At 39.1% G+C, this 28,000-nt stretch overlaps 1 protein-coding gene and 1 long non-coding RNA gene across 6 annotated transcripts in view; one reads left to right on the plus strand and one right to left on the minus strand.

Moving 5' to 3' along the window:
- Window positions 1–15,788, minus strand: part of LOC308177866 — a 52,037-nt gene extending 36,249 nt beyond the window's left edge. The window contains exons 1-2 of the long non-coding RNA XR_013939461.1: window positions 15,651–15,788; window positions 15,428–15,571 (exon numbers count right to left, since the gene is read on the minus strand). This is a non-coding gene — a long non-coding RNA (uncharacterized lncRNA). The remainder of the gene's footprint in view (window positions 1–15,427; window positions 15,572–15,650) is intronic.
- RUFY1 (RUN and FYVE domain containing 1) lies at window positions 12,534–27,931 on the plus strand. 5 transcript variants are annotated; one of them, XM_080555696.1, is made up of 19 exons: window positions 12,777–12,831; window positions 15,309–15,372; window positions 16,213–16,386; window positions 16,717–16,834; window positions 17,459–17,560; window positions 17,875–17,998; window positions 19,089–19,147; window positions 20,322–20,387; window positions 20,859–20,928; window positions 21,413–21,514; window positions 21,923–22,039; window positions 22,493–22,660; window positions 23,925–24,022; window positions 24,489–24,608; window positions 24,767–24,896; window positions 25,706–25,800; window positions 26,239–26,287; window positions 26,492–26,569; window positions 27,205–27,931. In XM_080555696.1, exons 3-19 carry the CDS (start codon window positions 16,230–16,232, stop codon window positions 27,346–27,348), a joined length of 1,797 nt encoding a protein of 598 aa, XP_080411822.1. In that variant the 5' UTR covers window positions 12,777–12,831; window positions 15,309–15,372; window positions 16,213–16,229; the 3' UTR covers window positions 27,349–27,931. The 5 variants fall into 5 exon arrangements, with proteins under 5 accessions (XP_080411818.1, XP_080411820.1, XP_080411822.1 ...); XM_080555692.1 differs by lacking the exon at window positions 15,309–15,372 and having other exon boundaries at window positions 12,534–12,831; XM_080555694.1 differs by lacking the exon at window positions 15,309–15,372 and having other exon boundaries at window positions 12,543–12,782.
- The last annotated feature ends 69 nt before the right edge of the window (window positions 27,932–28,000 follow it).

Raw genomic sequence — 28,000 nt, forward strand, 5'->3', positions numbered from 1 at the left:
CAGTACTTACTGCTACTTGCTGCACCACCTTTATTCAGACCATAACAAACATCCAAGTTACAGAACAGCTACACACGACAGTGTACCAGATGAACTAGGGGGTAGCTGTTTTCAGCAGGATTTACAGACAAAAAACTGAGCCCAGACAAAAGCTGATAACCTATAAATCCAGCTAAGCTGTAACAGGAACAGTACGACTGACCCTGCTCTATCAAACTGATGCCAGAGCACAGCACAATTTCACAAAAAAGATTATGAGTTCTGGGACAATATCTATTTTCTTTCTGTTCCAGAGCAGACCTAACAGAGTGGGGTCATGATCCAAGATTTACACTCCCACATGTTTTTACTGCAGATGCTGAAAAAATGGCAATGAAAATAGAGGAATTCGGTCACTGAATAGTGGTTACACTCCAAAATGGGGGTGATAAATCATCTAAGGTAAAAAGACTATTTGCAACCAGGTTACTAAACCTTAGAAGTAAAACTAACAGTATTCATAATGTCCTGTACATTTTGTGACAACGGTATTACTTTGCTTCTCAAAGAGCAGAGAATGTGTAGTTACATATCTAAAAGTGCCCAGAATGCTCCCGAATGAAGTCTTAAATAGCAAAGCAGTCCTTGAAAAAATTGTTGCCTTATCATAGACAACTTTTGTCAGCAATGTGTCAATTTAAAAAACACTGCATTAAGAACTCGCTTTTAAAAGTGCATGGCTTCCTGTCTTGAAATGGAAACAAAACATTACAATTCAGAACTTCTTACAGACTGAAAATTACAAGTTTTTATTATCTCCATTCTGCATAAAAGTGACAATTCAGCACTAGAATCTCCTACACTTATTCCTGCATCATGATAAACTTTTGTATGCTACAGCCCACCAAAATATTAAATAAATTAAAAAAAAAAACAAAAACAAAAACTTTACAAGGGTAAGTTGATCCTTTCCTCTCCAAGAATCATTTTCAGCATCCAACAAATGTTAATCACATTTGTCCTAGCACAACTGAACACTTCAAAACAGAATGTATACCAACAGGGTCTTTGTGCAAAGATTTAGAAAGGTTCCCTGGGACATTTTTTCTGCAGCACTTCATGCACACCTGTATACCAGTTCATTGGTTTGGGTAGATACCTGTCTTGTAAAGACCAGCAATGCTTTTTACTTATTCCAGGTACAAATGACAAAATGAGCACAGAGTTGTTTTGTCCGCGTTTAAATATGAGCACGAGCATATTATCCAACTTCTCTGATATAAGATTTCAGCTGTGGTTTTCATAATACCTGAAGTGTCTCCATGAAAGAAACAGATTCTGGTATTCCAATATTTTTTTTTAATAACACAGGTGATATGGTGCCAATTAAATCGCAACACAAGTATGGAATAACATTTAACATGTCTGTCTCACATACAAGCTAAACTCGTCTCAGAGTTCTGAGTGCCTTGAGCATCTTCAAGGTCACACTGTAAATTCATAAACTTTACCATAATAAAAACCCAAACAATTTGTAGCTTGATGGAGAGTCATTCACAGATAGCTCCCATAATGTCTTCATATATCAAAGGGAAATCACGTAATTGGCCGTGACAGTGGACTTCTTAAAAATTTAAATTTAGGTACAGCTTCAGCAAGAGAGATTGCATTCTATTAGCCTCAGTTCAGATGCACAAGCTACAAAGTCTAGTTGTTCCCTCTGTGTGTCCCTTCTACGATTAGGAAAAGGAACAATTTAATTAGAAATAATCCTACCAAGGACAAGTATCAAAGAAGAAAAGCTAGGAGAAAAAGCTTTTTTTGTCCAGCAGACAGATGAGCCTGGTTACTAGGATGTGGACTGCGGTCTTACCTCAAGCAAAGGATAATGCATTCCAGCGTTTCACAACTATTTGTTTATTACATATTTTTTTAAATGATGCTGTGATATTTTCTAAACATAATGGGGCCCGCACAAAACCTGCCAATTGTTAAAGAAAGCAGGGTACAGTTTCATTGTGCAGTATGCACTTCACACCGACTGAGTTGCAGAGAAGAAACAAGCTTTGCCTTATGTAATGTTGCTGCCTCATCTCAAACTCTCATAAAGGAACATAAAGTGCCTTTTGGAGGTTGTACTCCCTCCAGAGTTATTTGGTAATAAAGACTTAACAGACAAAGTTTGAAAGTAAAACCAATTTTTAAGCAAGCTAAGATCACAACTCTTTGGAGATTATCGCTAGAGATCAAAGTCTGCAACAAATGCTTAGAGCCAAACAGAGAATGTCAGGGTTGTTTTCTTAGTACATAGAAGCTTCGGAGTTTTATATGGTCCCCTTTCTAATTAAGATTCAATATATCAGTTAGCTGTGATCTTTGGTGTCTTCTGCACCTGAATAATATTTTCTGACATTTAAGTGAAGCTAAATCTGAGTGTGTCAGTGACAGTAATGAACTGTATACTCAGAACTATATTAAAATAAGGTGCTATAGGTTGGGTTTCGTAAATTTCATTGAAAATGTGGATCTAGCAGGAGATTCAGTTCTCTTTAAGATAATCTCATGCCTGGTGACAACTTTTCAAAATTAGGATAAAAATTGAATGCATCAGGATAAAGAAAAAAAGTAAAAACCTGTAAAAACCTGTCTTTTACTTGCTGTCTTACAACACAGGGTTTCTGTGAGCAGTACAAAACAAATGTGGCCCTTTTTAAGACTGAATGTTTTGGGAATTTCAAGTTCCTATTTCCTAATATTTTTATTATCATCATCAAAAAAATTGTGTCAGGTTCCTTCTTTTGTCTTCTAAAATTCAGCCTGTTAGTCAGAAATAGCTCCAAAACGCAGGTGTCTGAGAGGTTGTCGAGAGGTTGAAAATGAGACCGCTGTTTTTAAATTCTTATGTTGGGCTGCTACAGAAAAATGATAGTTATGACAAATGTGCCAAATAAAAAGAAGCCACATCACATCACATCACTGTATCATTTTTCCAACAACATATCTGAGTCGCAATCTCAGAAATAACAGCTTACCCTGCAAATGTGTAAAGCTACCTATCATCTAGTGGGTCTTAGCAGATTTCAGAGACACTTTAGCCATAAAGCAAGTATTTTCCTTTGGACTCTACGCTCAGTGCACAGAGGTAAAATTTCACTTAACCAGTAAAATCAGAAATCAAACACCTCACAGCTCTGATTCTGATCTAAAATTGAATTTAAATAGAGATTGGCTAAGGAGGAAGTTCTACAGAGTGCCCTACAGAGTGTCATAGCCAAATAAAAAGAGATGTTGAAGAAATCATTTTTAAAAATAACTTGCCACATAGATACCATAGCTCCATTATTTTTCCATCTGTACTAACCAGGGACTAGCCTGAGAATAAAATGGTTCGACGCTAGCATTGTGATAATGTCTATATTGGGAATCAACCTGTTTTTAATTTAATTGGATTTTATAAAACATGGGCACAATGGTGGGAAAATATAATTACTAAGTCAACCATACAAGGAAAAAAGATTAAAACTTTCCTCTATTATTGTACAGTCCTAGTGCTCCACAATTGCCCTATCACAAAGTTGGAATATGTTTAAAATCCCCTGCCAGATCCAGACTGTTCAGGACAAAGTTTTGCTGTCCTTTTCCTTCCACTTCCTTATTTTGGGATTGATTGCACCTCTGTAATTTCAGAAGCTCACATGGATTTTTTAGCTTGGCCTCTACAAATAACAAATAACTAGGATACTTCACTTTCAAAGGCATGTCAGGAGCTGAAGTTAGAAGCCTGTGGTAAATTAATTTGTTTCTGCTAAAGAAAATTTATAGCTTTCATTGCAAAACATTTTCTCTATGACCAGACACAGATAACCTTAACTGGCAGCACTCCAATTTAACAGCAGCACTTTACAATATATTTTTTTAAACAGTAGCTTTAAATATATATCTACTTATCCAAACCACATTAGCTCTGATTGTGCCAGGCATGATATATGCATTTAGTAATAAAATAAGAAGTCCTCATTCCAAACAGCCTACAGTCTAAGTAGATGAAATGAAAGAAGATAATGACTGTTTTGCAGAAAGAAAACTGAGGCAAAGCTCAGAATCATAAACAATGTAGGTGTTAGGCTAAAATTCAGATATCGCAGATATGGGACTAGAACAAGGACCTTCTAAGTCCCTCTCCAGTGCCTTAGCCATAAGGCTTCTTCTTGTGAGTAAAATGCAGTATGGCTTATTATGGTACTGTGAAGCTTTTTAATCAAGGAGTATTTGGATTACATATAAACATAACGTTTTCTCCAAAAAGCAAAAACAATTATTTTTCTGACAACGCGCTACTCTTTAATGACTTCTCAATTTAAAACTAAACTGCAGTGACCTGTGACTGCTTTGATATCCCATTTACTCATCTTTTCCAGAAGCAATCCAGATTTTGTCCTTCATCTGAAACTGCTGGTTGATTTTTCAGAAACCAAGAAAATGCTAATAGTCAAACTGAGGTCTGCTCATCCTGAGTGGACACCTGACGGACAAGAACCATCACATTTGGAATATCTGAAGAGTTACCTGAAACTTCATCTTTATTTTCAGAGTTCCAAGACAGCAGTGGTAACATACCAATATAACGCTGTGAAACAAAAGAGATTTTTCTCCTCCATTTTTTACAGACTGAATATACGAACCCTGAAACGGTTAAAGACCAAATAGGGCCTCAGTATTATGTGAAATTTAGCGCCTCAGGTGGCCTTATGCCCTAAACCATTACAAAACATTGACTCGAGGGAGATCAATACAACATATCCTGGCAGTACCAGAGTTTGGAGCTTATGAAATCGGACAAGATCACAGCCTGAAACCATAACTGGAATAGAATAACAAAAATTTTATTACTCTTACTATTAAAAATGTTTGCTTTATGTTTATTGGAAAAACAATGAGACTTCAACTTCAGCCTTTATTACTATTTTAGGGCCTTTCATTTTTCTTCTTCGCTTTGCTCACTATGGCCACTTTCTGATGAGGATTTGGGTTTTGGTTTTGGTTTTTCAAAAAGGGAAATTATTCACATGCAGGCCTAAAAAATTTCGCTACAGTTACTAATACCATATTTCCAAGCAGCAGACAGGGAAACGTGTAAAACCTTCCGGAATTAACAGAACAAAGAGGAAAAGAGAAGATGGCAAGACACTGTACCTTAACAGCTGGATGCCAATTACCACACTCTATTAACAAAACATCTACTGGAGGTGTCTTTGTCTCCTCACCCGCACAAATTCAATTAGAGGTCTCTTTTCCTTTCAGGCAGCTCAAAATTTCAAACAGGTTTCACCTAAAAAGATGAGTGATCTCCATTTCATTTAATTGAAGGCATTATTACGCTTTTTTATTGCCACCCTAGTTATTATAAATTAGGGCTCTTTCACCATTTGATAAATTTCACGACTTTCATCCTTGTGCGCTTTTAAAGTTCACCTCTAAGAGGGAGGTCTTCTGTATAAAAAGGAACCCTCTGGACCATGTGAGATAATTTAAAGAGATGTGTAGTACATGACGTGAGGTATCAACAGAAATTCGCCATGGTATGTACTTCTAGGAAAGGCCACCTGTAGCACACTAAATGTATCTGGCATTATTAGACCTTTTTTTTTTTTTTCCTAGCTAAAAAACTTGCAGTGCTTCCCTTGCTGTGTCTGTCAGGATCCCAGGAAGCTGCATATGGCCATACGACAGTATTACCAGCATTCAACGTTAAAATTATGGGTCAGAAGTAGTACAAATTGAAGATCTAAATAGAAAAAAAATATAGAGAGAATAATCTTTTAAAGGCTTTTTGGGAAGTTTTGGTTTGGGGCATGCAAGCTTTCGGTTAATACTTAGGTCATAGTTTCCTTTTATTCTCTTCACCTAAAGATGGCTACTTGAGATGCAATTCCTAATCACAAAGCCCCTAGTCCACTGGTTACTAGAAACTTTCAGGATTTGTTAAAACAATGACTGCTCTTTCTAATTCTGGTCCTTTTTTCCCTGTGCATTTACTGCTGCTATGATGCCAGGAGCCCCTCTGACTGACAAAAGATGGGAAGAAGGATGTTTAAGGTAAAGCACTGCAGTAGTAGGTCTGTCATCTGTTCTGCTAATCTGCCATGTGGAGCCTCCGCGGAGAACTCAGGTCAGGCAGAAAACTGAGGGTTGAACAGGACATACATACAGTGAGTAATTCTTCTGACACACCATTTGGAAAATCCGAGCTGTTTCAATATATCAAATCAGTAGGAAAACTACTCACTTCTGCTGTATCAGTTTTCTGCCAGTTCAATGCACTGGAATGGCACAGCAATCCAGTGACCAAGGGGGCTGGGGAAAGTGTTCGGTCAGAGGCAAGAGGCAGCAAACTATTGAATCCAAGGGTTTGAGGGTTATCCCTAAGTGTGGCAAACCAGCTGTTGGTTGCAGGTCTGCAAGGATAAAAGCTCTGAGGAAAGAAAGGAAAGGAAAGGAGAGAGAAAGAATCACAGAATGACAGAACAGCTTGGGTTGGAAGGCACCTTAAAAATCATCTCATTCCGACCCCCCTGCCATGGGCAGGAATGCCACCCACCAGATCAGGTTGCCCAGGGCCTCATCCAACCTGGTCTTGAACACCTCCAGGGATGGGGCATCCACAGCTTCTCTGGGCAAAGAGACTGTTTCTATTTAAAAAAAAAATCTAGCTAAAGATTTATTGACTTCGCTTTTGTTTTAGGCTCTCTAGATATCTTACTAACTAATACGCAGTTTCATTCACAAAACAAATAGAAAGGAAAAAAGGCCAGGAAATTGCATTTCTCACACTGCCTGCTGCAATCTCTTTCATCTGTTTGCTTACTGCATCTTACAGATGGGCCTTAGTTATAAGACTTCTATTATTTGGGGAGAAGACTTACCCAGTCTGTGCCACATTCTGCTCTCAGGTGCACAAATGCAGTGACACCACAACTATACGTAAGTGCCTAAATGTTCTTTAGTGTCTTACATGAGAAAGATTATTTTAGTGTTCCTATTAAGGAAGAAACATCACTTAACAATATTGTAGGAAACTGAAAATCCTTCATCTAATTCTCTTTCTTCCTTTTTACTGAAGCAGCAAAAGAGTCTGTTGTCTGATTTGCACAGTACCTTGCAACAATTTAATCTCCTCTAGAAGTCTGACATTTTTATAATACCATGACTTAGTAACCTTAAAATAATTTTCCATAAATTTATATTGTTTCCAGCGAACATGCAAATTTACAAAGCTTTTCAGAAAATGACCACATAGTCTAGAACATGGTCTCCTAACCCCTGCAGGTCTTTCATGGAGGTTTGCCATTTAAACCTGAAGTCACACTTTTGGGTGACAAGAAAACACAGAAATTGGCAGAACAGTGGGCACCAGCCATACAGCAACACCTGTCCCTGCTGGGCCAAGAGAAGATGACCATGCTCTAACTGGAGGAGAAAGAAGAAAGAACAGTAGCTGCAGGAGAAATCTTGTGCTGCTCTTGAGCCTTCCTCATCTCCTTAAAGAAAAAGGCTGAGACTTTTTGGTGGAGCAGGTAATATCTGGTCAGTTTGGCAAGAGAACCACACTCGTGGCTGCAGCTGGCCAAGGGAAGGAAACAAAACTGGTAGTGCAGTTGGATGCCAAAAGGGTACGTGGCAGAAAAAATCTGGGAACCACTCACCACAAATAAACTTATTGTCTCAAGATTTTTGTAGCCATGGTATAGCAAATCATGCCAATGGTATTTTATTTGGGAGGGAATTCTGTCTTAATTTGATGTCTGAATTGATGTCTGGTTTTTTTTTTCAAACTTTATAGATGACAGATTAAATTTTATAATGAACTTTCAATATTTTCTTTTAAAACATATGACTAAAGTAATTAACACTGGTTTTGTGCAGCATAAAAGTATTTTTCTAGACTTGTCTACAGACTATATCATGTATTTCATTGGGTTATTATTATATCTCAGAACATTTTCTTCTGTAATTTGCAACATACTTCTGTTACAATAATGGAATTCACGAGCTCATCTCTTCAGCTAATTAAGTCCATAGAAATATCCTCAGGTGTGTCAGCTGAAAACTGCATTAAGTAGCAAAAATGCCAGCACACTGATACTGCATTCACATCTTACTAGGATTCAGCTTGTGATCACATTCATAATTCCTTTGATCCCTCTGCCCGTCAGTCCAGCTAATTCACACCACTTTTATATAACCTTAATAATTATACGTGATCCAAAATTGTCTATAGGGTGCAATAGAAACAAAAGGCAAGCTAATAAAAGGAAAAAAAATGTAACCCAAAACCACACAGGTCATGTAAGTCATTATACCATTCAAACGTTCAAACAGATGTACCCTGATTTCTCTTTTGGTCTGTACACTAAACCAAATTATACAATTCCTCTAAACTTCTTGACCCTTGTAAAGTACTTGAAAGTACTTGGAACATTATCCAACAACTTCTAACAGACCAAAACCTGTTGTAAAATACTACCCATTTCAAACCCTAGAACTTGCAAATGATCCTGAATTCACTAGCAGCTAGAATTACATGACCTGTGTGGTTTTGGGTTACATTTTTTTTCCCCTTTACTCTCTTGCCTTTTGTTTCCATTACACCCTACAGATAATTTTGGATCACGTATATGTACATCTAGATTCCTAGAGATATATTCAGTGGTCACAAGTTGAACCTCCTATAGGAGCTACCCAAGCAACTACTTAACTCCCTTTTCCCAAAATGGCCTGTTAGCACAGCTGGTACCATGGGGCACTACACGTGTCATTTGTGTTAATACACACGTTTTCTTTTCCTATTTTAAAAGTTTGGTGGCGGAAAGTAAAACTTTTAAAGGGGCATGGTTTTGCCATTGCTCAGTTCTGTTCCAAACACATGGCCACACAAAGATCCTCTCTAAAATATACATGGTAGTTTAAGGCTGGCACAAAAAATCTGGTATTTATACACCCTGCTGGGAAAGTGGCACCTTGTGAGCTATTTGCTGTTTCCCAGGTAGCTTCACAACATGAGATTTGCTCGCAGTGTGTCCTTGCTCTATATTAAATGCTGCTCTGTGAAAAAAGTAGTGCCGTAGTGTCACCTAGTGGGAAGCTCTGCTTGCTGCCTCTGTTTTTACAGCACCAACAATGTGGTAAATAACAAAAAAAAATAATAAATAAATAAATGGGGTGTTGTTTTTATCTGCCTTCTGACATTCCATGTTCCAGTCTACTATATTGCTGTTACAGGCCTTTTTTTTTTTTCTCTCCTTTTGTTTACTAAAAGCAGGTGATAGTTCAGAGTTGAAAAATACTGAATTTTCCCCAGACTTAATATATATCTGAGGAGTACTTGGTCTTCACTGGCTGATTTAAATATATACTAAACCCTGATGCTGCTCTTTTAATTCCGTGACAGTGTTCTAACGCAAGGTTCTATTCACTATTCTACTCTATCTTTCCCTTTATTTACTAAGACACACACTTCCACCTAATATCATTTCCATTTCCTCTCAGGAATTCTAATGGCTTGTGAAATGACACTTTCAAACAGCTGATCCTTTCTGTAGTAATGAGGATCGTTTCAAGAAAGGCATTGGTGGGTGTATTTGTATCAGGGACCATAAACTTGTGGCTTAAAAAAATAAATAAATTGCTTTGAGTCAAGACAGCTGTGATAACACAACCGAAAACAATCCTTTTTTTAAGAAAGTTCTTTGATTAGAAGTGATTGGTGACATTAGCTAATTAGCTGCAGGTAGACCAACAGTTAAAACTGTTGTCTCTAGAAGTATGATAACTTAATCACTGTTATAAGGGGGGAATTCATTCAGTGCCATGGAATGTGTTTTGGGTTTTATTGTTTTGGGATTTTTTTGGTGAGTTCCTAATAAAAACATGTTATCATTTGCTAACGTTGTTTCTCCTCAGCTGGCATTCCCTTATTCCAGTGCACAAGGGGAAGAAGGATCTAATGGTTTGTGGAATAGGAGGGAGGGAACAGTATAATGCAAGCTTTGCTGGCAGATGTTGCAGGAATGCAAGGTATAACTGACAGCTAATTATAAAGTTCACTTGTTAGCATATTATGGCATTTTTGGCAGAACTAAAATACCTTAAGTGTGTGATTCATTTGAAACATTAAATGGCAAGTGAAGCTTCTTAAACCATTACTCTAAAAATAAATAAATCTGAGATGAAGAGGAATTAACCGAAGACACTGTCTTGGAAAGTGTCATGGTGTGGAAAATTAATATCCCTTTCAAAATCACTGAATGCAAATGATATAGATTCTCCTTTTCTAAAATTAACCATCTTCCATTTTGGCTAGTAAAACTTTTGTCCTAAAGATTCATTTTCCTGATTAAAATATGAGTCCTTCAGGAATAATCTATTTCTGTACTTTAAATTCACTGCTATTTAACTATCTCCAGTTTTATAAATATTTCAATATTTTTCTCTCTCTCTTAAGAAGAAGGAAGAGGGGTGGCAATAAAACTTAAAGCCATGTACAATCTGCATAAAAAGGGAACTGAATTTCACACAGCACAGACAGCTTCCCGATGACACTTTTTCATTTTTAGAAGCATCTTGTTGATTTCTAAGGATAGGAAAGGCAAATAGCAGTAACTGGGTCACTCAGTTTCCTGACTAACTTTTCAGTGCGTCCTAACATCTTTAAGTCCTCAAAACTTCTATGTTTGTAATTACATGGAACTGATATATATATACTTTGGCACACCTAGAGCTGCGTAATGGGCTCTCAAAAGAAAATGCTGTTTGTCTTCACATGAATGGCAAGAGCTAGACTAGCAGTCTGTAAAGAAGAGACTGCAGTGGTGAAATATCAGCATCTGCAGAAGCCAAAAATAAAAACGAACCCACTTTCAGAGCTAAAAGTGAATAGCGTTATTCATGCATAGTGCCTCTCTTTGACAAAAGGGCAGCTCAAAACCAAAGTAACAAACTTTTTTTTTTTTTTAATGTGCTTAAAGCTGTATCCTAGGTAAACTACATCCTCCGTGGTTGTTTCTTTACTCTGTACGCTGAAATGTTTTTTAATAGTGACTTACAGAAAGATGATCACAGACTGTGGTACTTTCAATCACTGTTTTTACAAAGTAGCTAATTGTAAGTCAGTACAGGGAAGTGTAGTGCATCTGTAGCTATTGGAACGACACACTGAGAGGTGAACAGGAGTCTTGGTTTGTTTTTATTTTCAGTAACAAAAACTTTCAAGTCCTATTCTTCAGCTGTATTGAAAAATAATTTATTTAGAAGGTTGGAATCCTGCTTTGCTGCTCTAGCCGGTATGTCCTGACTCTTAATATTGGGTGGATACTAATGGCAGAAAATCAATGTCAAGTCTTACTCAAGTCAAACAGAAGTACATTCATGTCAGCAACAGCAAGAACCTGTGAAGCTATTAGATACTATGCCCATATAAACCCACTGTCACGTACTTCTTGAGTCCACTAGATGGAGTAAAATTTATCTCTGCACCCTTTTAGCAAAAGTAGCTCACAGCCTATACTTAGCTCATATGAATCATGGGTGAATAAGAGGCTGCTGATCTCTGAATTCCCAGCAAAAATGCAAGAGCTTCCTTGTACCTTGTGGAGCAGGAGTTGTTAAACTTTCAGTATCTGGGAAGCCAAGAGGACAAAATCAATCTTAAAACTAGCTTAAAGGAGGAGAATAAATAAGACAAACATGAATATTTCTTTTACTGCAACTGATCTCCAACTCTACTATTCCCTCCCCCCTTCACTCATTTCTTAGGAGGACAAAAAAAAATAAAAATAAAAACTTTCTTCTGTATGGCAAAAAAACTAATGTGCAGCATCTACTACATCATGACTATGTGAGTGCTCTATCTCAGGTACATACAGTTCCTGGATGGAAAAAATAAACGATAAACCGTCAATAGTTGTGACACACACTAAGGCTGTATTTTCATACGAGGGCCATTTCGGTTCCCCTTTATGATACATGTCTTCTACCAACCACAGCCCAAATACATTAAAGAAGTAGTCTTACTGTCTGTAGTTATTTTGTAGTGACAGCGACAAAAGCAAGAGCTTTTCACAACAGTGTACCTGTCATTCCTATCCAGCACTTTAATCAAGCTAGGATAACTTGAGTTACAGGCAAAGTAATGAAGATCTTTTTAAGTTTTCATAATACCGCACAAATCCAGGATTTCAAAAGATGGTACAAATTTTCTAATTGAAAGTAATGTTTGGGAAAAGAACGCAATGAAAAAATAATCTGTAGAGCGAATTTTTGTTATTTTGATAACTTGTTTAAAAAGTAAACTCTTGCTCAGTTTACCATGCCCCTCCCTGCTCCCCCCTCCTAAATCTTTAACCCAGAACATGGAACAAACTGCAGAGTTCTGGAAAGGCTCGGCTCGGTCCTGCTGGTGCATGCACCTGCTGTGTAAGAGTCAAGGGGGCTGTGGGTACCTGGTGCCTGCCCTGCAGCCAGCGGGCAGGGCGTGGGGCTGCTGCCTGGAGTGCGCCTGATCAGGGTCATATGACAGAGCGAAGATGGCTGACGGGGAGAAATGCACTGCTGCTGCTGCGGGAAGGCAAGAAGACTTTGAGATCATTGACAAAAACCAGATTCCTAGCGCAACCCAGCTGAAGAACGAGGAAAAAGAGAAAGCGGCAGAAGAAGCGAGGTGGTCTGCTCCGATCTTGTCGCTGGCTAAGAAAGCCTCGGAGAACTTAGCGCTGAGCTATGGCAACGCTCTGAAGTCTGCAGCTTTGGTAGGATTCATATCCAAACCAGTCAGCAATGACAACACAGCAAAAACAAGTATGGTTATGTTTATTTAGTACCCTTGCTTTTACGCTGCGCAAATAAGTTAGCTCCCGTAAGTGGCGTTTCTTAGGGAGTGATGCGTTGTTGTTACTTGGAGTTTGTTGTTAAATATCTGATGCTGCAGGTTTTTATTTAAAGGAAATTATAATGAACAACATAGATGTGGAATTAACAAAATATATTATAACCAGAAGAATCCTAAACTGTTAATACGTTTGGGAAAGTTGACTTTATTTTTTGTGTGGTAGGCTTTTATTAATTCTATTTCTCCCTCTCCCTTTAAATTCAGCTCAGCAGCCTGCTTGTGCTAGGAAGGGTAACAAATTGGCTGGATCACTTGCTATGGGGGCTGGCTCAGGGGAGGAACTATGCTGATACTTCTTGCATAGTTTTAATGTCAGAAAGTGGACAATTGGACTAAGAAACAGATTTGTTATAAATTAACTATGCTAAAAATAGCTTTACTTAATTACAGCTTGCTTTACTAAACATCTGTATTCATCAGTATTGTAACCCTACGGATTTATGGAACAGATTTCTTAAAATGGAATTAAGAAGGCTTTAGTGGGATCCTTACAGAAATTAGATCTCAGTAATACTTAGAGCATGGAAACAAAACCATTCAGATGTAGGAATGGGATGTGTTAGTCTTGTATTCCAGGCTCCCAGGCTAGTTCTTGATGGTTTGGGACCAGTGGAACTCAGTTATGCTAACTGGTTCAGGCCTTCTTGTTTTCAGTATTAAGTATTCAAGCTGCATTTCTCTGGGGATGAATCATAACTACATGGTGGAATAAATCATTGTTGATGGACTTTTTTTTTTTTTGATGAAAATACTTCAGTGTTACATAGGCACGTAGCTAGAGTTCAAGATTAATCATGTCCTGAAAAAATATAGATTCCTATCTTTTTGTGCTCTACAGTCTCACAGCAAACCTGGATGCCAATCTTGAGCACCTGGGATTTAACCTGAGGCAGAATATCTCACTACCTTCAGCTGCATTTGAAATAATGCTCTGAATAGACATAATTCAACACAACACACGGTATTTGGTGAGAAGTTGGGAAAACAATGTTCTCCTTCTTGAAGCAAAGCTCCCAAACTTAATGAGACTTTTACCACAACCCTTCAGCCTCCTATCTCTAAAGTAAGGGAATACAATGCTACCTTCCCAAATTGTTCTAAGTATCTTGATAACATGTTGATGACTTACAGAAAATTCCAGAAGAAAAACTTGTTCATAACTTACGTGATTTAGTGTCTGGTCACATTACATCTATTCAGCCCTCCTGTATAAAGAGCTTTCATATCAACTTTGACCAAGCACTATACGTATTCAATTTAAAGCACGTATTTTTTAATAATATGTGGTCTGCCAAACTACTTGTGGAGAACTAGATAAAGAAGGCAGCAGGGAACAAGCTGTTAAGAGTATTTATAACCTCTACCTCCTATTTCAGATCTGTTGATCACGTGTAAATACTGCTGCACACTACACACTCAGCTGGACAGATAGAAAGGGGAAGGTACATCATAAACCCATTTTCTGCCTTTGATGAAACTATCTTGCCTGGCTGGGAAGGCAGGAGCTACAAATCTAAAGAATATGAGTCAAGAAAGACTATGTGTCTTAAAGACCAAAAGATGGAGAATTGTCAGCTTTTCTTCAGGCTTCAGTATTTTCCTACTTCAAGGTGTGCTAAATAGTGTACAGTAAACAAGGCATGGGGCTTCAAAATGATGATTAAAAAATCAGTTGATTAAGAGACTGTCTGATCATGTTTTGAAAAAGATTGCAGCATATGTCTGGGATCTTTTGCACTTGCGTAACGCTTTCTAATCTTTGAGGTTTGACTTTCATAATCTGCCTAATACCTGGATACTTTGCACGTACCTACTAGTACATAGTTTTGCAAAAGGTGTATTTGACTGTGTAAATTTGCAACAGTCAAAACAATTGTTCAAATTATTATTTAAACTTAATACAAATCTTTAAGAAGACCCTGTTTAACTAAAATTTGTGTTCATAAAGAACATTTCATACACATTATTAATTTTTTAAGTCTTGTGAATAATACATGTGTATCTCTTGAGCAAGTCTTACAAGCTAAACATTTCTGATAAGTTCAAATTCAGGAAACACCCAAAATAACTTGATGAGCGGCTACTGAATACTTCAACAAAGCCACAGATTTCCTATTTCTAGTGAGGTTTTCTTTCTGTTTTTAATGTATAACTTGACAATGCTGAAATCAAAATTCAAAATACTACAGCCCTTAAAATCTTCAGTCTCATCTCAGACATTACAAGTAATTTTGAGGCATCCACTACATTGACTGAAGATATTGAGAGAGGCAGGCTACTGGGAAGACAAGAGCTCATGTGCTCCATTATTACTGATATCAATTTGATTAGGATAGCTGTTTTCACGCTTTTCATAAGGAAAATTTTTGCTCAATCTTAATTCTAGATTACCATCCTGTTCAGAAGAAGGTAATGATGAAAATTAGTATCTGGATAGACTTCTGCATGCTGTTAGTAATAGTTCTATCAATCTTGCATGTGATTAACATGGGGGGGGGGGTCTACCTGTTGCACTTGGTCTTCTGTAACTGCTGTTTCTGCGGGGAGTATGGCCCCATTTGATGCACAGCTGACACCAGGAGTCTCCTAACGCAACGTCCCTGTCTCAAAAGATCACTTAGGTGTAGTGGTGGCAGCATCTGTCAGCACCTGTGTGAAGATAAAGTGGCAGCTGGCAGCCTGCCTGCCTTTTTTTTTTTTTTTTTTTTTCGCTTGTTTTGTTTCTTACCCCTCATTCAGGAGGAGCACATCTCTCCCCTAGCACGAGGGGAGCCTCAGAGCAGGGCACTGAGGCCCCTGAAGGCTGCGGGAGTCGGCGGCGCAGCTCCCTGAGGAGCCGAGGCCGCCAGGCGGGGGAGCCGGCGGCACCGCGGCGCGGCCCCAGCTCGCTAAAATGGCGGCGGCCTCGCGAGCACCGCGAGAGGCGCGGGGCGGGAGGCGGGGTTGCCGTGGTAACGCAGGAGCCATGGGGCCTGGCCTCGGGGGCAGCCCCTGCCCCGCAGGTAGGGCCGGGGGCGGCAGGGCCGGGGATGGTGGGGGCTCCCCCGGTGCTGGGGCTTCCCAGGCCGCCGTGGTTCTCCCGCCGTCCTCGGTTCTGGAGCTCCGCGGTCGTGCGGTGAGGGGGGGGGGGCTCCCCAGCGCCTCCGGAGCCGCTCACCTCAGCAAGATGGAGGCCGAGATGGGGAGACAGCGCTCCCCGCAGCGCCGGGAGGGGGCAGGAGGAGCGTGTTGCTGGAAGAAATAAAAATAGGAAACGCTTTTCTTTTTTCACCCCTGTCCCCGCCGCCCAGGTGTGCGATACCACGCCATGGAGGAGCGCGCCAACCTGATGAACATGATGAAGCTCAGTATCAAAACCCTCATCCAGTCGGCCCTCAGCCTGGGCCGCACGCTGGACTCGGACTTCCCTCCCTTGCAGCAGTTCTTCGTGGTGCTGGAGCACTGCCTCAAGCACGGCCTGAAAGGTGGGCACCCGCTCCCCTGTGGCCTGACTGCCACGCTGAGGAGAGGCAGATAACGGGGTCTGTGTCGTGTCTCCGGTGTGACTTCTTGTGTGGTTAATGTCAGTTGCATACCATGAACCGTGCTAGGCAGCCTTCCCGATTATAACTGTGTTTTTACCCTCTGGTATATGCCGTGCCTCCTAAACTGTCAAAGTATTTTTAATGCCCCGTTTCTATTGACATATTAGGAGCTGGCAAGGTGAAGTAAAATGTGGACTAAGATTTCTGATTCTGGGTTGGAGGTGGAAGCCTGTCGGTTCTCATCACAAACTTCTCTGTACACTCCCTTAGTGAAGAAGACCTTTATTGGGCAGAACAAGTCGTTCTTTGGTCCTTTGGAGCTTGTGGAAAAACTTTGTCCTGAAGCATCAGATATAGCGACTAGTGTTAAAAATCTGCCAGAGTTGAAGTAAGTTGATTGTTGGGGATTATGTGTTTCACTTATACTGCCAGGTAAAAGAGTCCTTTGGATAGTCTCTTGCAGTCGGTAATGAGATCTTTTTCCCAAAGAGAAAAATAGGGTCTGTAGGAGGCTTTGACTTTTCCAGGAGATAAGGAGACCATCTCAAAATATTCAGTGCTTCTGATTCAAGCAGTGCTGTCCAATTAAAAACAGTATTTGGAAACTTCTGTGAGCTTGCTAAAAATAGCTGTAGTCTTCAGCTTTTTTTTCCTCATTTCCATCACTTTTATGGCTGTGTCTAACATAGTGCATGTTTGTATTTCATTTAGATAATTTGGGGTAATGAAGGGACTAGTGTTATGTTAAGAATGCATGAACAGCTGGGTTATAGTGCTAGTTGAAAGTATGTAAAATCTGCATAAACTGGAAAGATCTACAATGCACTTTCCCTTCATGGAAGCAATGGGATGTACTCAAATGCTTCTCTGTTCTGGAGAAGTTTTATTTCCCCTGCGATTTCTTTTTTTTAGTAAATAACTACCTTTGTCTTTCTTCGTAGAGAGGATTTTGAATTGCACAGATGTGCTTAAACTTTTTGTTTTTACCAAAACATGCAGTGTTTTATTTTAGGACTGCTGTGGGAAGAGGACGGGCTTGGCTTTACCTGGCACTCATGCAAAAGAAGTTGGCAGATTATCTCAAAGTGCTCTTGGACCACAAGCATCTATTAAGGTAACAGTACAGACACACGTACGTTGTATTCACTGAATGTACTTGGATTGCTGTGGTAGGAGGTCATTAATTGACCAGTTGAACTTCAAGCTTCTTCTTGCGACCTGCAGAGGAACAAGTTGTTGTTTTTGCAGTGCACCTACAGTTGCAAGTATTTTCTGTGAACGTTCAGCATCTTCTGCCTTGCACAGTAAATTAGTAAGGGACTGATTAGCTGAGCTTTATAAGGACTACATTACTATTTAAATTGTTTCAGTGATAGAAGTACCATTAAAATTACGATGTGCAGTGATGCCTTATAATATTTCTTCTAGTGAATTTTACGAGCCTGATGCGTTGATGATGGAGGAGGAAGGAGCAGTCATTGTGGGTCTGTTAGTTGGACTGAATGTTATTGATGCAAACCTTTGCTTGAAAGGAGAAGACTTGGATTCCCAGGTGAAGATTAAGTTTAAATACAATCGGTTCTTTAAAGACTCCTGTAGAATTAAGCACATAAATGTTCTACTGAGACGGGTCCAGAATTTCTAAATCTGTTCTGCAGCCAGGGTTTGTCATTTGAAGTGGACATATGAATGCCTTATGAGAAATCAAACGTTAGATGAGCTGAGATAATTACGTGAGATACATTGTCAAGATCAGTCTGCTAAGAGCTATGGGAGGATTCATTTTGGGTGTGTTGGTGGTTTTCTTTCGGTTTGGGGGTGTTGGGGGAGTGATGTCCCATATGTCTGCTGCTTTAATGAAACAGACCAGGAGTTTAAGGAATGTTTTGAGATATTTGTGGCCCAAGCAAATGAATGGCATTTTTGTTTAATGTAATGTTACGCTGACCTCTGCATAACTTATTGTATCATGTAATTCAGTACTATGTCCTGTTTCAGCCAATCTGTTTTGTTTTTAAATTAGGCAAATTTTGACAAAATGGGTCGGTAGCATTGCAGGAGTCTAACCTTCTTTCTGTGCTAGAAATTAAAAATGTATGTGGCTGTAATTTAATTCTTATTAATCTTTTTCTTCTTTAAGAGAGACAGTTGCAGAAGTTGTTGAAATTACATTGCCTGTTCTAGAAAATATGAACATGGCTAGCTATTAACCTCTTTAACAAAATCAGAGAATTACTTAAATGTCAGGTCCCTGTAAGAAGATACTGTGTTTGCTTGTAGAAGGCCTGATTTAAGGTGTTTTGTTTTCATTTGGGTGAAGACAGGAATGTCCTGTGTAGAGGCTCATCACATTTCTCACACTGACAAGTACATAAGTATCCATCACTTCCAGTAGCAGTTTATAGAAATGCTGTCAAAACTAATAACTCCTGGGAAACCAAGCACACTGAATATAGTCATTTTGATGTTTTTATGACAAACACTGACATGCAAGTTTGTTTCAGTTGTGAAGAGTATAGGTTTTATCTGTCTTCCTAAACCTAAACTTTAGATTTTTACTCTTTTCCAAATATAAAGTGATGTCTGCTGCTACTCAAGAATTGCCCTGTGAAAGTGTGTTAATTATTAAATATGTTTTTCAGGTTGGAGTGATTGATTTTTCCTTGTACCTGAAGGAAACGCAGGACAGTGATAGCAAACAGTACGTATTGTTAAGTTTTTCGAAGAACAAAGCTGACAGATCTGTGGGAACGTGTCAGTGCTAGAGATCTCAAACTCTTTTTAATCATTCAAAAGAGAATCCTACATAGATTTGTTATCTAAATAAAAGCATGGTAAAGGTTGAGGCCATGGCAATTTTAACAATACATGTGGGGAGTGTTCCGAGCCAGGACCAAATTAAGAACACACAATTTTAGGTAGTGTATTTCTTGATCTTGATCTTGATCTCTTGATTTTCTTGATCTTTAGTGTATTTTCTTGATCTTGATCTTTTTCTTGATCTGTCTGGGCACCTTTTGTTAAGTGCTTTGTTTTTCTGCACTATTGCAGAAATGCTCTTAATTCAGTAGCTATTTCTGTGTGAGAGATCAGATACAGAGGAAAGAAATACTTTTTACTGAAGTGTTAGGTGAGGAATAGGCTGCAACCGTTAGTATTGCTGTATCTATAAGACCTGTAGTAGATAGAGACTTTATATAGTTTGTTTACTTCCTGTACTTTAGAGCACTTTACTGTTTAGCTGTCGATGAGAAACAGCAATACAGGTATGAGGTATGAATACATAAAATACAGGGAATATGTCCATGAGACGAGTGGTATCTGCAACCATTCTAGCTCTTCTTAAATGAGAGACTTGCCTTCTCGTCCATACTGTCCTTTGAAAGTTGTTACACTTCACATTGTACAAATGAGTGCTTTAATTAGTTCACTTTTTTAACATTAAAAGCATACTCCAGCTCTCTTCATTCTTCATGTATTTGAAAGCGAAACAGAAATTGTCTTTAAATAAAACAATGTGCAAAAGTACGTACCTTCTAGAGCATCCAGATACTTTCCTCCACCCCCAAGTTTAGGAAATATATTTTTTTCCCAGGCTTAACATGTAATATAAAATAAGTCTGTTAGAGAGGACATGTGACACAGCTTTCTAATGCTGTCCTTTTGCCTCTGAAATCATAATGCTATTCTAGTACTTTGCTTATCTTTGGGACAAAAAGTCTTCTTACTGCTTCCCAGTCTAGCTCAAACACAAGTACTTTTAGAAGAAAAAGAGGAAAGGTTTGCAAGTCTATGCTGAAAATCCTAGTACAAATTAACACTTTCAAATAAAGAGAATTATCTTCTCAATTAATAAATTCTCACTTTACAATTAGAGATGGAGGGATTACTGCTGTCCTTGACCAGAAGCATTATGTAGAAGAACTTAACCGGCATCTAAGGTAGGATTTTCATCTATTCTAATGTATAAACACTCTATTTTCCATTACGACATTAAATGTCTTTGCCGTCAGTCACGTAGATTCTTGTCTGATAATGAAACGCCTTTTCTGATTCCTTGCCAGAGACCTGCTTTCATTTTGTAATCTTACTCTTCTGAAGGCAAACGTAACACAAAAACAAGTCTGTGTAAAAATAGTTGACCGTTTTGAGGCTTTCTAATGGTAAAAAGGAGATTTTGGAGATGAATTTGTGATAGAAGCATCTCGAAATTTGTTCTTTAGATGGAGATGTGTTCTGCTTACAAGAGACAACTCTCTTTGTTCTGTTCTGGTTTTTTTTGTTTTTTTTTTTTTTCCCCTAGCTCACCAAAGTATTTCGCTGTTAGCAAATACAAGTATGGTTGTGGATAAGAATAAGTGTTGAACATTGACGCTTCATGTATTGTTTTTATGCATTTTTCCTTACTGCAGTTGCACAGTTGCCGATCTTCAGAACAAAATAGACTGTTTAGAGAAGACTAATTCAAAGCTGCAGGAAGAGGTTTGTGTCTGGCTGTTAAATATTTCTTAGCTCTCTTCTGTTAGAGGTAAAACACCTGAAGAATTCACCATAGGCTTAAACTGTTTCAGCTGGTACTAGTGTAGTACAGGGGACTGATAGGGCTAGTGAGAGTTGGGACACGTGGCCAGCTCTGTGGAAAGGTTTTGTGTTATGTTAGTAATTAAAATGCTTTCGGATACTTACTTGTTGGACTGGTTTCCTTAATCAAGGTGTTTTTCTTGCAGGGATTTCTCCACCCCAGAATAATCATATCACTAATGAAAACGATTTGTCCCTCTTCTCCCTGCTCACACACTTGTATATTATTTGTCATGTGAGGAATAGAAGTCAAAAAAAAAAAAATCCCAGTTTCTGGGAAGAATGAAAAGCTCAAGAGGGAAAGTGAGAACTAACTAACTCTAGAATTCATCCTGGTGTTATATGCTTGTACATTGATAAAAATATACATATGTTCTTTTCTTAGCTGGCAGCAGCAACTGACCGAATTGGATCTCTTCAGGAAGAGCAGCAGCAGTTAAAACAACAAAATGAATTAATTCGCGAACGGAGTGAAAAAAGTGTAGAGGTAGGACAATGATGTAAAGATGGGGATCCTTAAAATAAGCAAGCTCTCTTGTTCAACTGGAGTTAGCGCTCTTGAAAGAGCTTTGAACTGGAATGCTAAGTACCACTGTTTAGCACACTACTGTAAATCGCTGTTTATTATAATATGCACATATATTGGATTTTGCTGTTCTCTGCTACAGACTTAAAAATGTGTTTGCAGAAGGGAGACAGCAATAGAAACGTTAGAATGGTTTCTTGCTATTTTTACTCTCTGAAATTTCAGTTTATCGATGTTGGCTAGATTTTAATCATAAAGTGGTAGGATTTTGCTTGAAGTAGCACGTTCATTGTGTGAAACTGTTTCTGAGGTACACTGAAATTATATAGCTTTGTAGTCTTATGTGGCTTTTGCTAATGTTTCTTACAGGTAACAAAAGAGGATACAAAAGTAGAATTGGATACTTACAGGCAGTCACGGCAGGGTCTTGATGAAATGTACAGTGATGTCTGGAAGCAGTTGAAAGAAGAAAAAAAGATCAGGCTGGTAAGGAAACTTCCTTATAGAAAGGAAAATGAAAGATCCAGGACTGTGTACGTTAAAGTAGCATTACAAATATAAGATGTAGGCTGTGCGCTTCTTGAAACTACTCAGAATTCATAATGGGTTTATAAGCAAGATGCTGGACATAGATCACTTACAGTGTCTGTAAAGAACTGCAAATCTGGGCTTTTGGAAAGCTGAGAGTAAAAGGTCTTCCTCTGTTTAAAAATGTACTGGGATTATTACAGAAGAGGCTAAGATAAAAACAAAAAGAAATGTAACTGTGTTTATGGAGGAAAATATGGTATATGGACAAGGGTCACTTCCACAGTGAACTGCCGGTTAATGACTGGTAAAGAGACTGACAAGGCTTGCTGTGTAGGTTTGTATGGGTTTTGGAAGTACTTATCTGTGGCACATGGCTACGTAGTAGTAACTAGGAAATCTGTTTGTAAGGAACTAGAGAAAGAGTTGGAGCTACAGATTGGAATGAAAACAGAAATGGAAATTGCCATGAAACTTCTGGAAAAAGATACTCATGAAAAACAAGACACCCTGGTTGCGCTTCGTCAGCAATTAGAAGAAGTGAAAGCTATTAACTTGCAGATGTTTCACAAATCTCAGGTACGTACGTAGCGGTGAGTAGAAAGCAGCTGGAGTGGTGGACTTCTCGTGTTGATCATGCATAAGGTGTGCATATGCACTTACGTGCATCTGAAGTAATAGATGCAGCGATTTTCTCAGGAATATCTATTTTAGAACTGGGGAAGGAATTGTTTATTTTTTTTATTATGTTTCATTGTTATGAGATTGGCTGTGTTTGGAAAGAAAGGGACTTTCCTTCAGAATGCTGTGTGGTGTGCTATAGGATCATCCAGGAAATGCTGAAAGAGTTAGGAAGAGAAGGAGAGCTCTCACAGGGAAGAAGGTGGTTTTAAGGGTCTTTGTTTTAGCCACTGAAATCTTTAAAAAATGTAGTCACTTAATACAGCCAAGAACTGTTTTGCTTCTTCTTCCCATCTGTGTTGTCTTGCTTTTCACTTAACAGTTTACCATAGAAACCAACAACAAGCTTCTCTAAACCAATAGAAAATTAAGTTATTTTTGTCTAATTTCTGGAGTCTGTATCCAGATGGTCAACTGAGTGCTGTAGCTAGTGAAAAGGCAATGCTGGATTTGAGAAGGGGGGAGCTCTGTGGTCAGGACTGGTCATACACTTGTAGACATTTCTACAAGGAAATAATGGAGTGGCAGTATTTGCACAAAATAGGCAGAGTTTGTGTCCATTAATGAAAGGGGTTTAACTACACTTCCCCTCCCATCTCTGGTGCCGGAAGTCCAAAGGTGACTTCTCTCCATTTTTATGGACTGTTTCCTGATGTTTATTCAGGCTTTTTCCAGGCCTTTGCCTCCTTCACAGATGCACATAAACTTGCAGAGCAATGGCCAGTGAAACCCCGGTGCTGAGGTATGCCTTTGCTTTGAAAAGCAGAATTTACTTGATGTGAAAAATGCTTTTCTTTGCTTCCTAGTTCCCCACCCTTTAAGTGCAGCTGTTTCATTCAAATTGTAGTAGTAACATAATCGATATGCTTATCCTTACGATATAATGTGACAATTTTCTTCTTCAGACTCCTTAAAAGATTTCTGGCTTGTAGCTGATCTCATGAGTCAGAGTTTAGTACACTAAAGTGTTTTTCTGAACAAAGCAAGTCGAGGAGTGTCTGCTCGGTCATTATCAGCATTTTGTTTGTCTTGTTACAAACCGTGCCTATGTCTAAATGGAACGTACAAACAGTCTTTATCTAGTGACTGACTTTCATTAAGCCCTAACACTGTGCTTTACAAACTGTCTTACCTGCAGTATCTATTCACTTTATTCCTGCAGAATGCAGAGTGTTCATTACAACAGAAAACAGAAGCAATATCTTCCTTTGAAGAAAAAACAAATGAGATGATGTCTTCTATGAAACAAATGGAAGAGAGGTACTTACAAGCTCAACACCACTCATGTCGGCAGAAATGTTCCAACTGAGACCTTTATAGAATGACCTTGTATTTCTCCATATAACATTATCAGTTATGTCTCCTATAGATATTTGGGTATGCATGCTAGCGTGATGTTCTTTTTTTTTCTCCCCATTATCACTCTGTACTTGTCTGTTCCCTTTTCCCAGGCAAACATACACATAGTTGACTCATTTGAAAATCATAGCTCTTTTCATAGCAGACTGTTTAAAAATGTGTTGACCTTAGATAAGGAACAGCTAAGACTCTTGATTTTGTGTTTTGCAGAAACAGGTTTTTTCAAAAACTCAGTTGTCCTCCACAAGTATCTTCAGGCTTAGCTTTCTGTAAAGGCCTACATTGTAAATATAAAGGAACAAAATGACAGCAAATAGATATGGAATATGTGAATTAACAGCAAATGTACATGTTCCTTACTTTGTAGATTGCAGCATGCAGAAAAGGCAAGGCAAGCTGCAGAAGAAAGATGCAACAAGATGAAGCAAGAGCTTGCTGGCAGGCTTGACACTTGTCGGCAACAGATGTCCCAGCTGGACAGCAAATGGTATTTCATCAGTGTTTTTTTTGTTGGTTGTTTGTTTGCTTGTTTGTTGTTGTTGTTCTTTTTTTCCCCTTCTACCATTTCTTTAAGAAGTGCTGTCCGTAAATACCATAGGATATTTTCTGCTGTAGGGTTTCTCAGAATCAATTATTTTTCAATAGCTCAACGCTGGAAAAGGAGTTAAAATCTGAAAAGGAACAGAGACAAACTTTGCAAAGAGAACTACACCAAGAGAAGGATGCTACCTCTCTGCTTAAAACAGAATTGGAACAAATGGAAGGACTGAAGAAGGTATGCATAGTGCAAACATGCCCAGTGTTCAGATTTAAAGCTGACTTGAAATGAATGCAATGCTCGCATCTGTAGCAGATTAGTTGTTTCTGTACCATGTTCATCATCTGAGTGGTTTCAAAAGCTTGGCTGGTGTAATACAAGTCTGCACATGAAATGCCAAGAGAAGGAACTTGGAGCAGTACAGGACTCAGGCAATTAAAACAGCCTTGCTAGAGATGGCTGAGGAGATTGCTATCTGAGCTGCCTTAGCTACGGGTGCCTGAGCCACTTACCAGGCAGCCAGATGAAGAAGGGGACGAAAACCTCAGCAGCTGCCCCATGGTGGGATAGCCCTGCTCGTGGGAAATGGCAGGTTCAGAGCTTTCAGTGACTCTGTAAGAATAAGAACACATTTTCAAGCATTCAAACCAAATGAGTGAGATGTTTTGTTTTTAACATGACGGTTCTTATGAACCTAAAAAGAACTTACTCCTGTGTATCTAGCAGTTTAGACACTGAAGGCACAATTGCACATCAATATCTGTCTATATGCTTGTGTGTGGCATAGGACTGCTGCGGTCTAGCTATGTTCAAGGATGGTTAAAGCCTGAAAATTTTCCTCTCACTGGTAAACATGATTAAATGACTTCATTGTATGCTGTACAAGAATCCATTGGTAGTTCACTCATGTAATGCTAAAAATAAAGCCTTAGAATTAGGTAGCTTTGTAAAGGAACTTATGCTTGTGAAATGCTTGGGTATTTTGGGTAGACTATGTTATGGATCAGACTTGGCACATGAACTTGATTTTGTGCTTAATTTTACAGGAACTGAGAAAACTGCAAGATGAGAAGCAGCAGTTAGAGAAAGTCTGTGAAGAACAGGAGCAAGCTCTTCAAGAAATGGGACTTCATCTCAGCCAGTAAGTTCTAGGAGTCAAACTACAGGAAGTGATGTGACTTGGGGGTTAGTGTATCAAACTAATACAAATAATTCTAAAACACATCCAGTTATATGAGAATTTTAGGAGGAAATTACTATACCCAGGGAAGCTAAACAGCCACAAAGTAAAAGTGAGGGAAGATCCTTCAAGCTAGCTGAGAAACTACAGTAAATGGGAAACCACGGTTCTTAGCGTAGAACTCTGCTTTTTCCATATTGCTTCTGGCTATACTGAAAATGGGGGTTTTACCCCAAGGTGACAGTGTTTCCTGGTGATACTAAGTGGTTCAGAGCTGTAACAGTGAGCTGACTGAAAAAGAGTTTAGATTCAGTGGTTGGACAGTGGAATGGCAGGTAAAATTCAACACAACAAAATGGAAAGTCATGGAGAGGGAGTAATTTTTTATTTTTTTCTCAGATCCAAGCTGAAGATGGAAGATATTAAAGAAGTAAATAAAGCACTAAAGGTACTCTATCACATGGATATTTTCATTAAACATGAATTTCACTTAAAACTTCAAATTTCACCACAGTTAACTCCTAATTTATTTTATCCTACGTTAAAAAGATGGCTTTTGAAAAATACCGACAATTGTTTGGCAAACTGCTTCTGAACTTTATTTTATAAATTTATTTTTATCTGTACTGATGGCTTTGTTCCAATTTCATAGGGTCATACCTGGCTGAAGGATGATGAAGCAACACACTGCAAGCAATGCGAAAAGGAGTTCTCTATCTCAAGAAGAAAGGTAGTGTTGTTCAGGGCGTTTCTTCTCCTTTTCTCTCAGAAAACAGGCGCTGCGTGCTGTTGCCTAGTTTGCTAAGGAAAACTGAGGCTGCTTCAGTTCCACATCTTGTTTTCAGGAATTCTAGTTACCATACCAACAGGAAGTCTTTGAAAAGACAGCTTAAACAGCTGTGTGTTCTGCTAGGGCCCTTTCCTTGGTAGGTAGTTGGTGTGAGCTGTGTCCCCTGTGGTGTGGTTCACCATACAGTTCTCCGAACTGTACGTGAGGCAGAAAGCAGCGCTCTGATGGGCCGTGCTCAGTGCCTTTCAGGCACAGGGAACCTCCTGCTCCTGCAGGGGGAACGTGGCAGCCCGAGCGGGGCATTTCCGCTGTGTAGAGCAGGGCTTGTGCCCCCTGTCCTCTGGGAGGTTTGGTCCGGGGTGTGCCAGGGCAGGCAGGGAGCACCAGCGCGGCCCCGCAGTACCTAAGGGAAGCTGCGCTGGGTGCAGACCTTGCGGCTCGATGCTGAGCTCTCTGTGCAGGAGGAAACTGCTGTGAGGGGTGGGCTGGGAAGTGGAGGACGTTAGTAGACTCTTTATGTCTTCAGTATGCTTATTATTTAGGCAGTTGTTCTTACTTTAGCTCTTTGTTTGTAGCACCACTGCAGAAACTGCGGGGACATCTTCTGCAACACTTGTTCCAGCAATGAACTTGCACTGCCATCGTATCCTAAACCTGTCCGTGTCTGTGATACTTGTCACACCTTACTACTTCAGCGGTGCTCATCTAATTCCTCCTAAGGCTTTGGTGACCTCCAAGGGACCACTTTAACATTGGAAAAGTAGCCATTATTTTTTTAATTGTGAATTCTAGGCTCCTTCTGTGCAGCACTGTCTGCTCTCTAGTATTTTCCACTGTTGGATAGGTCAGTGTAAAAGAATGTAGGGATTAATTATGCAAGCTAATCTTTCTCCAACTGGAATTACTGAGAAAAATTATCGTGTAATTTCCATTAAAGTTCTATTTGAAATTACAATGCACACTCACTTTCCAATTTTTATAGACAAGGTATTTGTACTAAAATTTGTATATGGCATTTCTACGGTTATACCTAATCCCTCTAAAAGTTGTTTTCTTCTGCACATTAACTTCACTTCCTCTATGTTCAGTGTAGGTGTTCCTGTTTGTTATACTGGCTACTGTACAGTTTTGTATTTGTGCTGAGGAATGTCCATTTATGAATTACCTATGGAAAGAGCTTTATCCGTGTAAATGAATGTGCCTTCAGTATACTTCCTAGTCAAAAACTGCAATTTAACACTTGTTCTGAAAGTGGCTGTGAACACAGTATGGTAGCTGCACAATAAAGCCTTTTGCAAGAACTGGAAGTAAGTGAAGTTCTGGTTTTTAAAAGCTGAATCAGTCATGGTTCCTGGAAGAGAGGGGTCTTGT

Source organism: Anser brachyrhynchus (assembly GCF_964034855.1).
Source record: "Anser brachyrhynchus genome assembly, chromosome: 14".
Taxonomy (NCBI): domain Eukaryota; kingdom Metazoa; phylum Chordata; class Aves; order Anseriformes; family Anatidae; genus Anser; species Anser brachyrhynchus.

What these genes read in the sequence shown, in the direction of transcription:
- RUFY1 (XM_080555692.1), top strand. Translation starts at nt 12,561, where the DNA reads ATGGCTGACGGGGAGAAATGCACTGCTGCTGCTGCGGGAAGGCAAGAA. An exon ending in GAACTTAACCGGCATCTAAG is followed by an intron (nt 20,388 to 20,858) that starts GTAGGATTTTCA and finishes TCCTTACTGCAG; the next exon opens with TTGCACAGTTGCCGATCTTC. An exon ending in ATGAAACAAATGGAAGAGAG is followed by an intron (nt 24,023 to 24,488) that starts GTACTTACAAGC and finishes CTTACTTTGTAG; the next exon opens with ATTGCAGCATGCAGAAAAGG.